At 43.3% G+C, this 15,944-nt stretch overlaps 1 protein-coding gene across 1 annotated transcript; it reads right to left on the reverse strand.

Moving 5' to 3' along the window:
- Window positions 1-5,173: 5,173 nt before the first annotated feature.
- Window positions 5,174-7,120, reverse strand: LOC116600583 (IQ domain-containing protein F5-like). The gene is made up of 2 exons (XM_032360668.1): window positions 7,044-7,120; window positions 5,174-5,619 (listed from the first exon to the last, which is right to left on the reverse strand). The coding sequence occupies exons 1-2, from the start codon at window positions 7,045-7,047 to the stop codon at window positions 5,180-5,182; spliced, it is 444 nt and encodes a 147-aa protein (XP_032216559.1). The 5' UTR covers window positions 7,048-7,120; the 3' UTR covers window positions 5,174-5,179.
- Window positions 7,121-15,944: the final 8,824 nt, after the last annotated feature.

The raw sequence follows: 15,944 nt of genomic DNA on the forward strand, positions 1-15,944 counted from the left end.
AACCTTTGTCTGTGGTTTTTTTTGGGGGGAGGGGGTGTCCCCTTCTATGTGACAAGTTGCTTTTAGTCTGTTGCTTTCAAATTTTTCTCTGTCTTAGACTTAAAAAAAAAGATTCTTATTATTTTTTTGACACGGAGAGAGAGAGAGTACAAGAAGGCAGGCAGAAGGAGAGGGAGGGGGGCGCCTGGGTGGCTCAGTGGGTTAAAGCCTCTTCCTTTGGCTCAGGTCATGATCCCGGGGTCCTGGGATCAAGCCCAGCATTGGGCTTTCTGCTCAGCAGGGAGCCTGCTTCCACCCACCCCCTGCCTGCCTCTCTGCCTACTTGTGATCTCTCTCTCTCTCTCAAATCAATAAATAAAATCTTTAAAAAGAAGAAGAAGAAGGAGGAGGAGGAGAAGAAGAAGAAAGGAGCAGGCTCCCTGCTGAGCCAGAAGCCTGATGTGGGGCTCAATCCCAGGACCCTAAGATCATGACCTGAGCCAAAGGCAGATGCTTAACCAACTGAGCCACCCAGATGCTACTGTCTTTGACTTTTAACAATTTGATTATAATGTATCTCAGAGTAGTATTTTTTGCATTGATCTTGCTTGGGGTTTTTTGAGCTTCAGATACCTTGATGTCCATATCTCTCCCAAAATAAAGGGAGTTTTCAGCTATTATTTCTTTAAATAAGCTTCTTGCCCCTTCCCCTTCTCTTTTTCTGGGAATTTTATGATGTGTATATTTGTTTAGTTAATGGAATTTTATTTTTCATATAGGCGTTCTTCAGTCTTTTTCATTCCTTTTTTTTCTTTGTTTCTCTAAATGGCTAACTCCACTGTCTTTGAGTTCCCCGATTCTTTCTTTATGTGATCAAGTCTACCATTGAAGTTTTCTATAGATTTTCAGTCTTCCATTGTATTCCATAGCTCTAGGATTTCTGTTTGTTTCTTTTTTATGGTTTCTATTTCCTAAATTTCTGATTTTGTTCATTGTTTTCCTGATTTTGGTTAGTTGTTTGTGTTCTCTTGCGTTTCATTCAACTTCCTTTTTTTTTTTTTTTTTAAGATTTTATTTATTTATTTGACAGAGAGAGAGACAGCAAGAGAGGGAACACAAGCCAGGGAGCGGGAGAGGGAGAAGCAGGCTTCCCACCCAGCAGGGAGCCCGATGCAGGGCTAGATCCCAGGACCCCAAAATCATGACCTGAGGAGAAGGCAGATGCTTAATGACTGAGTCACCCAGGCGCCCCTCATTCAGTGTCTTTAAGGTAATTTCTTTGAATTGTCAGACAATTGCAGACCTCCATTTCTTTGGGTTCACTTATTGGAACATTATTAGTTTCCTTTGTTGGTATCATGTTTGCCTGATTCTTCTTGATGTGTATAGCCTTGTGTTGGTGTCTGTGCATTTAAAGGACCAAACACCTCTTCTACTCTTTACAGACTGTTTTTGGCAGGTAAAGACTTTGTTGGTTCCTCAGGCTGGTGGGATTACCTTCAGAATCACAGTCAAGCTGGGTTGGAGCTGAGTCATGTGGCCTTTGCCAGGTCCACAGCAGGGTTCACTGTTGGATCTGTTGTCAGAGACCTGGACAGGCATAGATTCTATCTGATCCCTGCATGGACATGCTTGCCTTTGGGACCTAGTTCAGTAGGGATGCTGCTGAGACAAGTGTCCACTTCAGGTCCACAGCTGGGTCTGCAGACCACAGGCCTGATTACCAGGTATATGGATGAGTGTGGCTCCCTCCAGGTCCCTCTAAGAAGGCTTGTGCCAGAATACTGGGTATGCCCTGGACAGGCAGAACTAGGCCCAGACCATGGCTGAGAGGGCTGGAACTGATTCCCAAGGCTGCTTCAGTTGTTCATAGCCAAGATTGAGGTCTTCAAGCCTGGCTCTGAAGGAAGATGGCTGTGTCTTCTAGTTGGTCTCTGGGTGGGCAGGACTGCTCTTGAATTCTGACTGGGATGGGCTATAACCAAGTCACAGAGCCATTTCATGGATCTGCTGTCATACGAAAGTTGACTACCCTGTTTCCAGGCACTTACAGACATTTCTCCCAGTGGGCCCCTAGGCTGGCAAGATATCCTAGGGACTGAAGTTGGGAGGAACTAGAACCAAACTACAGGGCCATTTCAGGATGTCCTGGGGTTCAGAGGGGCTTGTTTCCCACTGGACCCCTGGGCTGCCGGGATTGCTTACAGACTGCTGTGGGGAGGAGCTTGAGCTAAGGGCCATTTCAGGATCTGTGTCAGAACAAGTTTAAAGGCTTTGCTCCAGGGGCTCCCAGGCTGTGGCTGAGAGGGGCCAGAGCTGGGTCACAGGCCACTTCAGGGTCACAACTAGGGCCAAGGTCTGTGGGACTGTTGCCTGAGACATAAGCACAAATGACTCCTCTCAGGTTCCTTGATGTATGGTGTGATTGTAAAATCAAGGCCAAACGGGGGTGCAGAACTGTTTCCAGGTGTGTAGACAGGACCATGTTTGGTGAGTCAGCCACTGGGCATGGACCAACATTCTCAAAATGGACCTCCTTGGTCTTGACTCCACTGAGGTTTCACAGTCTCTTACCTGGATTCCAGATTCCCACAAAGTATTTTTATCTATGAGTGGCTGCCAAGTTGTTGCTGCTGAAGGGCAAGATGAACAAGGAAACTCCTTTTCCACCATCTTGTTGATGTCACTGTGCTAGAATACATATATTTGTTTTAACTCCCAAAACAAAACAGTAAAAAAAGAAATAACCCAGTTAGAAAATGAGCAAAATACATTGACAGATATTTCCCTGGAGAGTATATAGATGGCAAGTAAGCGTTTGCAACAACATGGATGGGTCTAGAGAATGTAATACAAAGTGAAATGAGTCAGAAAACGACAAATCAAATACTGTAAGATTTCACTCATGTGGAATTTAAGGAATAAAACAAATGAACAAAGAAAAAAAAGAGACAAACCAAAAAATAGGGTGCCTGGGTGGCTCAGTGGGTTAAGCTTCTGCCTTTGGCTCAGGTCATGATCTCTGGGTCCTGGGATTGAGCCCCACATCGGGCTCTCTGCTCAGCAAGGAGCCTGCTTCCTCCTCTAGCTCTGCCTGCCTCTCTGCCTACTTGTGATCTCTGTCCGTCAAATAAATAAATAAAATCTTTTAAAAGAAATAGACTATTAAATATAGAGAATAAACTGATGGTTACTAGAGAGGGAGTCAAGGGGAAGAGAGATGGGTAAAATAGATGAAGAGGATTAAGAGTGTATTTACCATATAAGCGTTGAGTAATGTATAGATTTGTTGAATCACTATATTGTATGCTTGAAACTAGTATAAAACTGTATGTTAACTCTACTGGAATTCTAAAAATAAATAAATAATATTTTAATTTTTAAAACTTACTGTAACTTTGGTTTGTAACTCTAGTTTTTTGCTTTCTACACAATTTAAGAGACTAATGCATTAAAAAAAAATTATTAGTCTGGGGTGTCTCAGTGGCTCAGTCCATTAAATGGTTGCCTTTGGCTAAGGTCATGATCCCAGGGTCCTGGGATGGAGCCCCACATCAGGCTTCCCTGCTCAGTGGGGAGTGTGCTTCTCCCTCTGCCCCTCCTCCCACTTGTGCTCTCTCTCAAATAAATAAAATCCTTTAAAAAAATAGGATCAGGGACGCCTGGGTGGCTCAGTGGGTTAAGCCTCTCCCTTTGGCTCAGGTCGTGATCTCAGGGTCCTGGGATCGAGCCCTGCATCAGGCTCTCTGCTCAGCAGGGAGCCTGCATCCCCCTCTCTCCCTGCCTGCCTCTGCCTACTTGTGGTCTTTCTCTCTCTCTGTCAAATAAATAAATAAATAAATAAATAAAATCTTTTTTAAAAAAATAAATAAAAATAGGATCAAATCTTTGTAAATCATATATCTGATCAGGTATTAAAATCCAGAATATATAAAGAACACCTATAAACAACAACCACAAGCAAAAAAACTGATTCAAAAATGGACAAAGGATTTAATAAATATTTCTTCAAAAAAGATCTACAAATGACCAATAAGCATACGAAAAGATATTCAACATTACTAATTAAGGAAATGCAAGTTAAAACTATAATCAGCTATCACCCCACATCCATGGGAGGACTACTATAAAAAAAAAAATTGTCGGGGGGGAAAGAGAGAGATTTACAAGTGTTGGCAAGGATGTGGGGAAATTAGAACCCTTGCGCACTGCTGATGGGAATGTAAAATGGTACAGATGCTAAGGAAAATAGCATAGCAATTACTCAAAAATTTAAAATCAAATTACTACATGATCCAGCCATTTCACTTTTGAGTATATATCAAAAAGAATCAAAAGCAGAACCTCAAAGAGATCTTTGTACACCCATTTTTTCACAGCAGTATCATTCACCATAGCCAAAAGGCAGAAGCAACAAAAGTATCCACCCATGAATGAATAGATAAATAAAATGTGGTCTATACATACAGTGGAATGTTATTCAGCCTTAGGAAAGAAGAAAATTCTAACACATGCTACAACATAGGTGAACCTTGTAGACACACTAAATGAAAAAAGCCCATCACTAATATTAATAATAGTCATAATCATAATACTGTATTGTTCCACTCAGATTAGGTTTTTACAATGATCAAATTCATGGAGACAGAAAGTAGAATGGTGGTTGCCTGGGACTGGGGGAAGGGGGGATGGAGAATAATTGTTTAATGGGTACAGAGTTTTAATTTTCGAAGAAAGTTCTGGAGATGGATGGTGGTGATAGTTGCATATATACTTATGGCCACTGGATATACTTATGAATATACTTAATGCCACTGAGCTCTTTATTTAAACATTGTTAAAATGATTAACTTTATGCTATGTATATTTAACCACAATTTTTAAAAGATGACGCAGTCCTCCATGTTGCACAACTACAGAGGGCGCCATTTATATGGACCACACCATAAAGGAGTCTCCCTGGAGTTGGTCAACCTGGCAGAGGAAAGCCCTAACTCTCTTACCCATGGCAGACATTGCTAATCAATCTGTTCAAAGGTCCTATTCATCCAGCACTAGGCTCTCAGAATCTTTCTACACACTAGGCACCAAACAACCCTTGCCACTTCCTGAGAACTGATTTATGAGATGCCATCATGAAATCAATGACCTCTCTGAAATCTGACAAAGCAAGCTGGGGACACAGGTATAGCAGACCTGATCATTCCTTTATTGGAAGGGGTATGCACTGTTGCACTCTACAAGCCTGTGCGCCTAAAGAGATTTCAAGTTGAAGATTCAGTTGGCTTTCTTTGAAGATGTAATGGCCCTGAATAAAGCCACGGGAACGGCAATTATGCCAGCGCCAATAGAGTTGGATGATGCGGGCAGCGTGGAGCAAACGGCAGTAACGAAGGCGTATGCGCCACATGCGGACCCAGGATTGCAGCTTGACCACTGCCCATTCTTGGCGTACATAGAAATCTAGGGCCAGTTTCCTCTTCTTCTCCAGCAGCTTCACCAGCATCTGCTTCCACCAGCGCTGAATGATACATGCTCTGAGTGCCGCGTGCAGCAGCGTACGGCGTACCAGGGTGCCCCGCCACCACGCCTGGATGAACATGGCTGCTTCCTCTTCCCTGGTGATCTTTTTTTGGGGGCCTTGAAAGATAAAATGCGACACTTCAGAAACTCATGCATTTGAGCCCTAGGGTGTGCCAGGAAGAATCCCTGGTTTCTAAGGACAGCCATCCCTTTCTCTGATATCCAGCAGAGCCATTTTGGGAAACAGCTGGACCCAGGAGACCAAGTAGGTGTCCTGCATCTGCCACTGTCTTGATGGACATGGACACACCATCTTCACCCTCTGAATCTAAGGGTCTCCATCTGCACTTGCAATGTCACCCAGTTTTGCATGGACCTGGTTGGCCAGTCTAGAGCAAGAACACCATGATCTGGAGGTGAAAGAGATTCAAGTTTTACCTGGACCTGACCATTTACCAAAGATCCATGTCTCTTGCCTCAGACCCCTCCCATCTGCGGGAGAAGCAGCATCTTTTCTCCCCCTGCCCTCTCACTTCTGACTTCAGGTTACACCCACAACCTACTGTCTCCCATATACCTCACCAAAGTGTTAAACGGGTCTTCTGACTTATACAGTTTGTTAAGAGCTTAAACACCAGTTAACACATTCATCAGTACAAAGATACACATGCACACACACACTTGTAGACCCAATCTTCCTGTAGCTCTACCTTTGCATTCCCCAACCACCAAAACAAGTCCCCACCTTGTAGCTCCCAACCTTATGTAATCTGAGTTCATACTCTTTGCCCACCTCCTTGGCACAATCCATATATCTTGGCCAGACCCACATCTCAACCTAAGGAGGTAATGGGGGAAAAGGATAGCCGAGGAGGAGCCAATCCACGTTCATTCTAACTCTGTGTATGGTGACTATTCATCTCAGTTTGCCTGGCACACTGGGTTTATGTCTGCTTGTCCTGGAGTAATGTTGATAAGTGCCCCCTCTCACTCACGGAAGCATCTCTCTTTAATTTACATGGTCACAGAGTTTTTGGGTATTCCACCAGACCCCAAGGGTCAGAGATGTCACAAGTCAAGGCTCTTCCCAATATAGTAGAACCTGGAACCATCTACCCATGGAGGAGTGGGGAGGGTAGTAGCAGTGGTGTAGGCAGGATTGTCAGGGGGCAGAGTTACTTCCCCCATCTTCCTTTTGCTCCTTCAAGCTCTGTTCTACCAATGTGACTTCATCATCTTTGACAATAACTTGGAAAATTTGCTGTCCTGTAGTCAGAGTTTAGAGAGAAAAACACTGGAGAAAGTAAGGGTGCTCTCCCCATCACTAGGTGCCAAGTCAACCACACAGCTTCCTGGCCTTTCCGAGGACCTGAAAAGGCATGAAAAGGAGGTGGGGGAGTCCCATCCAGACGTATCTATGGGAGATTTACTGCCCTCCCACAGAGCTTGGGTGCATCTGACTATCTCTTATAAAACATTAAATCCCTATGACTTGTGCTGGATGGTCAAATCCCACTCAGGTCTTCATTTTATTAATTTACCCATGGTTAGGGGCAAGATGGTCCCATCACTCTCAGGTCTGGTCTCCTCCAGCCGCACACTGGCAGCAGAAGTGGAGGAAGAGTGAGAGATATGATGTCATAAGGGCCACTATGACTCAGGCACCAGGATGGTTTCCAGCAGTTGAACCTCTTTCTAAGAATAACCTGAAGACCTGCCCTTTCTTTCTTACCAGAATGGTCAGAGTTCTGGATACAAAAAACAACACCCCAAATATTAACTCACTGACACAAAAGTGTATAGTGATACTCATTAAAGCCTGGCTGACATTTATTACATGGATTTCAGATTATTTAAACAATGATAGTCCAAATAACAGAATGAGTGTGCTATGTACTGATACAGAAAGGTTATATAGATATAGAAAGATTAGCAATCATCAAATCAAGATGAACTCAATATAAATACATATTTATACACATGTGTCATAAAAGCATTATTTTTAAAAGGGGGTGAAGATAGGAAGATAGAGATAAAAATGAGAAATAATCATCTCTGATGGAGAACCCAGAATTGGGAGAACAGAATAGACTCCCTCATTGTGGCTAACCCTCTTATGTCTGGCCTAAATCTCGGTCATCTAGTTATCAGGCCTCTGGGAGAGCAGGACCCATACAGACCAGAAAATTCATGAAGTCCCCAGGACCAACCAGCGTCTTCATCTCAGTGTCAAGGAGCATCAAGTACTCTTCTGTCTTCCTCTTCCCCTGAGAGCCCCAAGGTCACAGCCAGGAGATGCATGAGGGACAACCACTCTACAAGAAGTGCCCCACTTCTGCCTGCGCCCGGACTCTGAAGACCCATGTAGTCATTGTGAGGACCTCGTTCCTCTCAGGGTCATAGCCCCAGAGTTCACTGAAAAGTACACTTGCAATGTGTAGAGTACATATGGGGAGACAGTGTGGGATCTATAGGGATGTAGAGAAGACACACACTCTTTTCCCCCATCCTCTACCACCCTTTCTAGATTTCCCTCACCTTTGACAGCATTTCTCCTGGTCTAGGCAATTTGACTAGAGGGAGAAAATATCCAGCCCCTCATCCCTGAGGTGTTTGATTCTCTATTTGCGATACTTCTCAGGCCATGATTGTGTTCATCTACCATCACACCAGGGCAGCAAAGCACCAACAGATCTTCCAGTTGAATCACCCAAGCAGTATCCATAGTCTTCCCTGCCTACACAGCGTGGCAGCAGCCCCCTCGCCTTCTCCTGATGAGTAGCGTTAATTATCCCTGCCAGTATGGTGACTCCTTTCATTACCTGATTGTCTCTTGGCAAAGGATTCTGAAGGGACTGAGTCTCAGCCATAGCTTTAAGTTTAATGGGACTCCTACTATGACCCTCGATGACTGCTTTCCTCCCTAGAAACTAGAACCTCCAATCGAATGGAGCCTGCAAAGACTCAAAGCCCAGATTCCCACAAGTATGACTGGAAGGGGTGCTCACAGATGTACTACCAATGCCACATTGATTCTGAGATATATACATTCTACCCATTAGGGACCCAACACTATGTAATGTGCACTGATCAAGGGCTTTGGTTAGCAAAACATGCATGTAGGTTAAATCCAGCCCACTGCCTGTTTTTGTTTGTTTATGTATTTGAGAGAGAGTGAGAGAGCGAGAGCATGAGTGGACTGAGGGGCAGAGGCGGAAGCAGACTCCACTGACCAGGGAGCCCAGTATGGGACTTGATCCTGAGATTCCAGGACTGTGACCTGAGCCGAAGGCAGATGCTTAACCGACTGAGCCACCCAGGTGCCCCCCTCCCACTGCCTGTTTTTATACATCCTGCAAAGAATGGTTTTTACATTTTTCAGTGTTTGAAAAAATTAAGGAATAAAAAAGCTCCTGACACATGGAAATTACATGAATTCAAATTTCAGTGTCCATAAATAAAATTATATTGGAACACAGCCATGCTTATTTGTTTAAATGTTGTCTATACCTTTTTACATTTACACTGCAATGACAGATTTGAGTAGTTGTGACAGGGACAGTATGTGGCCTTTCCATCACTTCCCACTGCACCTCAACACACAACAAATTGCAGTAGTGCTGTTATAACCAGAGTTTAGTGCCACCCGTATCACTGTGCTTTGATTTACTTTTTTTAAATCACCATACATACATATCCATCATGTCAAACAAGAGAGGAGGGGGAAAGTAGACTGTAAATGTCACATCTTTAATACAATAGCAAAGCATTACAGCCGTGCTAAAGGAAGACTGAGCAATCCACAATTCTCCTAACTCACAAGAAAACAATGATCATAAAATTAAGAAATTTTAAATGGAGTATCTAATCACAGCAGAATTTCTTTACAAAAATAAAAAATGAAAACAAGGCTGCAAACAACATTAGTTTGCAGATTGCTTGTTTGTTAGCCAAACAAGAAAAGGTGTTTATTAGTGGTGAGCTAAGTAGATCATACTTAATTGCAGCAGCTGGAAAAAAATGTGACAAAAATAAACTTAACACTATTAACCTTTCGATGAGACTAACTGCTCCTAGAGTTCAAGACACTAAGAACAAAACCAATAGTCAGTTTAAGACAAGGTAAATGATATCAAGTGGCTCATGGCTCCTTAATGAGTTGGCAAATGGTACCAACACAGCTCAGCTGTTGTTCATTGAAGGGGTGACTACCAGGTTGGAAAGGGCCTGAAGAATTCATCTTTATGAATGATGTATTTGCATGAAACAAATACAGTTGAGAATATTTGTTGAAGGAGTTGAAAAAAAACACTAATTCAATACCACGTGAAGTGGAATCTGCTAGGATGTGATAAAACTATAACGTGGTGAAAATATGAGTGAAGAAAGCAAAAAAAGGTTTAGTTGGACAAATTTACAAAGTTTATGAAAATATAAAGGGCTTAACAGCATTTTGTTACTCATTATTTTATTCACCAATAGGTACTTTATGGAAAATATTTTAGTCTATTGTGTTGCTGAAGCAGTAATGTCAATGATTAAGCTTCACTTGCCCTTGAATTAACGATCATCAGTTCTGTAAATTTTCTTCAGAAACGAGAGTGGAGTAATCTGACTTACCAAGCACACAACAGACCCATGGATTAACACAGCAGTAGCAGCAGCTACATAACACTTGCTAACTTGGAGCTTGGTCTGTTGGGTCCATATATTGCCACGTCTCTGCCTCCATGACCAGAACCCATCGTTCCAGTACTAGAGTGAGTGACTGGAGCTGGCTGACATCAACCAGCCCAGTCATTTTGTCTCCTTCACTGTTTAATGCCTTTTCTATGACAGATGTTCCCTGGTAGCCATACAAAAATTTTCACTATGTGCACATTCCCATACGTCCAGCTATCTGCTTCCTGCCCAGACTTCCTTGTCTCCAATGTTCCAGTCTTTCTATTGTCAGGAAATTGACCAGTGCTGAAAAGTCCATATATAGTCTATCTCAGGCCACTTCTCTTGCCACACAAGATGGATGTACAACCTGAAACTCTGCCTACTGAGAGGACTTTCCCTCACCACCTACTGTCTTTCAAGGCTGCCCTCGAATAAGGTTGTAGCTCAACTGTTATTTTGGGATGACATATACATACTAAGCTTAACAAGCTATAAATCAGGCTCAGGTGTTTTCCTTATTTCAGCTGGTCCCAAGGGGCTCCTTATAACCTCACATGAGTATGAGCTGAGAGGGGTTGGTTGGGCTAGCTGCCCATGTAGTTTGCTCCTTCAGTTTCCCATTTTCTGTCATCATTGCTATCTATGAGGTTAAGGAGAAATGTCCCATGTCTTCAGACTCCAGGGTTCAGGGAAATTTGAGAATTCAAGATTTGGGGGGCCATCAACCCAAATGATCTCATCCCTTGTGTCGGGGTTCTATTCTTTCTCCTGCCCTGATCTTGGCACCCTATCTTTTTTTATTTTATTTTTTTTTAAATATATATTTTTTAAGATTTTATTTATTTATTTGACAGACAGAAATCACAAGTAGGCAGAGAGGCAAGCAGAGAGAGAGAGAGGAGGAAGCAGGCTCCCTGCTGAGCAGAAAGCCCGATGTGGGACTCGATTCCAGGACCCTGAGATCATGACCTGAGCCCAAGGCAGCGGCTTAACCCACTGAGCCACCCAGGCGCCCCATTGGCACCCTATCTTGATGGAGAATTTAATCTTCCTAAGAGGTTGACCACTCTAATATTTAAATCCTGGGCCTGGCCCTCAGCTTTTTCAGTCCTTTCATTACAGATGAGAGGTTCTTTATATGCCATCAAGAAGGCCCCCTGGTTTGTACACTTACCTTTTAATTGCCTGTTACTTGTTTTCAGCCTTCTGTTATCTTTTCTGGAGCTTCACAGAGCCTAGAAATAGCCAATCAATCTTGTATAGCTAATTCCTCCATACTTGTTTTTCTTTTTAAATTCATTTTAGAAGATTTTATTTTTTTAAGTAATCTGTACACTCATTGTGGAGCTCAGACTCACAACAACAAGATCAAGAGTCACACCCTCCATCACCTGAGTCAGCCAGCAGCCCCAGTTCCTCCGTACTTTCCAAACGCCTGCTGTGTCACACCAGCTAGTGCATATCCTGCCTCCTATATATGATCCCATTCACGTTTGAAAGGGTTACCATTTAAACTAACACACAGTGCCCGGGGCAATCTCTGCGGCAGTTCCCACTGATATCTGGGTATTTCTCACAGAAAAATCTTGTTTGTAACAATAAATTTTACTGAGACACCTGGGTGGCTCAGTCATTTAAGTGGTTGCCTTCAGCTCAGGTCATGATCTCAGGGTCCTGGAATTGAGCCCCGCATCAGGCTCTCTACTCCGTGGGGGTCTGTTTCTCCCTCTTCCTCTGCTCCTCTCTGCCAGCTCTTGTGCTCTGTCGTTCTCAAATAAATAAATAAAATCCTTAAGGAAAAACAAAAACAAAAACAAAAACAAAAAAACAAGGTTGCCTAGGTGGCTCAGTCAGTTAAGCATCTGCCTTCAGCTCAGGTCATGATACCAGGGTCCTGGGATTGAGCCCAGCATTGGGTTCCCTACTTAGGGGGGAGCCTGCTTCTTCTCCCTCTCTCTGCCACTCCCCCTGCTTGTGCTCTTTCTGACAAATAACTAAATAAAATCTTAGGAAAAAAACAATAGGGGTGGCTGGGTGCCTCAGTGGGTTAAAGCCTCTGCCTTCGGCTCAGGTCATGATCCCAGGGTCCTGGGATCGAGCCCCGCATCAGGCTCTTTCCTCGGTGGGGAGCCTGCTTCCCTTCCTCTCTCTCTGCCTGCTTGTGATCTCTCTCTATCAAATAAATAATAAAACAATAAATAAAATCTTTAAAATAAAAAAATTAAAAAGAAAAGAAAAAAAACAATAAATTTTACTGATATCTGTGCTCATCACTACCTCTTACGTCATTCTCCTAGACTCGTTTTTCTTTATCATGGAGCTCATTTCCCAGAAGTACTTTCAGAGACTTTCAATGTAGACTTTTTTTTTTTTTTAAAGTAGGCTCCATGTCCAGCATGGAGCCCAAAACAGGGCTTGAACTCATGACCCTAAGGTCAATAGTCAGACGCTTGGGGCGCCTGGGTGGCTCAGTGGGTTGAGCCGCTGCCTTCGGCTCGGGTCATGATCTCAGGGTCCTGGGATCGAGTCCCACGTCAGGCTCTCTGCTCGGCGGGGAGCCTGCTTCCTCCTCTCTCTCTGCCTGCCTGCCTCTCTGCCTACTTGTGATCTCTCTCTGTCAAATAAATAAATAAAATTAAAAAAAAAAAAAAAAAAAAAAAAAGGACTGCAGCAAACATTTAAAAAAAAAAAAAAAAAATAGTCAGACGCTTAACCAACTTAGCCACCCAGGAGCTCCCGATGTAAACTTTGAATTAATAAAAATGTCTTCCGTTTTGCCCTTACACTTGAATGCTGTTCTGGTGGTATATCATTCAATGCTTATTATATTTCTTTTCTTTCAGAGCTTTGAGGATGTCACTCCACTTTCTTTTCATACCCAGGCTTGCTGCTGAGAAGGCTGATGTCATTCTTTTTATTTTTTTTAAGATTTTATTTATTTATTTGACAGAAATCACAAGTAGCAGAAAGGCAGGCGAGAGAGAGAGGGGAGCAGGCTCCCCGCTGAGCAGAGAGCCTGATGTGGGGCTCGATCCCATGACCCTGGGATCATGACCTGAGCGGAAGGCAGAAACTTTAACCCACTGAGCCACCCAGGCGCCCCTGGGCTGATGTCATTCTGAAGTTTATTCCTTAGTGGGTAGTTTGTGGATTTTGTTTTCCTCTTCAAGTGTTTACATATATTATCTTCATCAGTTACGAGATTGTGCTGTGGCTTGTTTTGAGCTCCATCTCTTTTCCTTCACATTTTTTAGGGCAATTGAATCTCTTGAATGAGTTCTAGGAAACTGACAAATACCTTGAAGGTTCCTACTCTTTTTTTTTTTTTTTAAAGATTTTATTTATTATTTATTTATTTATCAGAGAGAGAGAGAGAAATGGTGAATGAGAGAAAGAGAGCAAGCACAAGCAGAGGAAGTCACAGGCAGAGGGAGAAGCAGGCTCCCTGTTGAGCAGGGAACCCAATGCAGGACTCGAGCCCAGGACCCTGGGATCATGACCTGAGCCGAAGGCAGACACTTAACCAACTGAGCCACCCAGGCGCCCCAAAGATTTCTACTCTTCATCCCTGTGCTTCCTTTTTTCAGAAACATTAACTCAACGATGACTAGAACTTCCGGATGGGTGTTCCATTTTTAAATTTACCTTTTTTTAACGTTTTCATTTCTCTGCATCTTTCCCTTTTCTGCTACTCTTCAAGAGGAGCTCTTTTGTCAAAGTTTCTACTCATTAACTTTGGTTTTGTCCATTCTGCTATTCATCCCATCAAGTTAGAATTTTAACACTGTTCCTTTCTAAGATCCATAAATAGCTCCTTTTAATAATGGTTTGTTCTTTTATGGCTGAGATGTCTCCTTCCATCCACTGAGTATATTAATTTTACTTATTTAAGTTGCCTTCTTAGTCTTTTCCCTTGACCACTGTGTTTCTCGTTGTTGAGTGTACGGATGCTTTTTTGTGCAGTTGGTTTACTCCAAAGTTTGGTGATTCTTGGTCAGATGTTCACCTTTTTTTTTGCAATTTTCTCATTGCCTGTTGATGATTGACATGTCCATGGATTACAGGGAGATATGGGGTAGGATCTCATAGTGAATGATCTCCTGGGCAGGAGTATTGCTGTGCAAGGGTGTCACATGGCATCAGGCCCCGCCACACCTCCTCAGACCAACACAGCTCCTCCATGGAGAATAGCCCTCTCTTGCCAAACAGGCTCAGCTAGAGTTGGCTATTCCTCCTAAGGTTATATCTCTACTAGCCCCCATGGTAGCCAACAGTCCCTGCTGCCTCCTGAATCAGCTGCTTCCAAGCTTGGAGGGACTGCATGGCCACTCTCTTCTTTCGTAGAAGATCTTTTTTTAGAGCTTTGATATATTTTCTTTCAGTGTTTTCACATCTACCTTGTGTCCTTTAAGTAGTCCACATGGTTTCTATCCATTGAAGTTCCCTTCCTAAATTCTTAGGTACTATTAGAAATATTTTGGGGGCGCCTGGGTGGCTCAATCATTAAGCATCTGCCTTCAGCTCAGGTCACGATCCCAGGGTCCTGGGAGTGAGCCTTGCATTAGGCTCCCTGCTCAGCGGGGAGCCTGCTTCTCCCTCTGCTGCTCTCCCTGCTTATGTTTCTTCTCTCACTGTGTCTTTCTCTGTCAAAAAAATAAATAAAATCTTTTTTTAAAAAAAAACATATTTAGGGGCGCCTGGGTGGCTCAGTGGGTTAAGCCGCTGCCTTCGGCTCAGGTCATGATCTCAGGGTCCTGGGATCGAGTCCCGCATCGGGCTCTCTGCTCAGCAGGGAGCCTGCTTCCCTCTCTCTCTGCCTGCCTCTCCGTCTACTTGTGATTTCTCTCTGTCAAATAAATAAATAAAATCTTTTAAAAAATATATTTAAAATAAATATATTTTTTGTATTATTCCTTTGAATTTATACCAAGAAGATCTGAGCCTGTGTTCAAACATTTTGATCCATTTTCTCACGGGCATTTTTTTTTTTCAGTTTTCTTTATGGTCATGTTTCCTTAAGGTTTGAGGTAAAAATGTTCAAGCAGGTTTTAGTAATTGACTGACAGTTTTCCTCATTGCTGTGCTCAAGTTTTATCCTCCTACACCACTAAGAATGCTCATCCTGCCCATGGTATAATACTCACTACTGCCATGACCTTGAACCCGCATGTTCAGACTCTTCGCCACCTTGCCCGAGTTCCAAACTGGGAAGCCCTCTGATTCCAACATCTTCTTCTCCTTCTTGGGATCCATGCCCTGTCCTTTGTCACAGTATCTCTTGCCCTGTTATACCTATGTTGCACTGACCAGTGCAACAAAACTTGAGCACAGCAATGACAGCAGAGGGTGTCCTTACATTTTATGTCAGCCCATGTTGTGTGAGAAGGGCATTCACACAGGACAGCAACTAATGTAGGATACATGAAGAGGGTAATGGCCTCTCAGGGTGTCAGAGCTCAAGCAGGGTGAGGACAATGTCTGCAGAGCCAGCAGCAGTCACAGATGATTGGTTATATACAGGGGAGATCAGATAAGAAAATGTATTAAGGGAGCAACTGGGTGGCTCAGTCAGTTGAGTGTCTGCCTTTGACACAGGTCATGATCCCAGGGTTCTGGACTCAAGCCTGCATCAGGCTCCTTGCTCAGTGGGAAGCCTGCTTCTCCCCCTCCCTCTGCCTGCCACTTCCCCTGCTTGTGCTCTCCCTCTGTCAAATAAATAGATGGAATCTTTGAAAAAAATTTCTTAAGTATGGTGCTGGCATAAAAACAGACACATA

Source organism: Mustela erminea, chromosome 1, assembly GCF_009829155.1.
Source record: "Mustela erminea isolate mMusErm1 chromosome 1, mMusErm1.Pri, whole genome shotgun sequence".
Taxonomy (NCBI): Eukaryota; Metazoa; Chordata; class Mammalia; order Carnivora; family Mustelidae; genus Mustela; species Mustela erminea.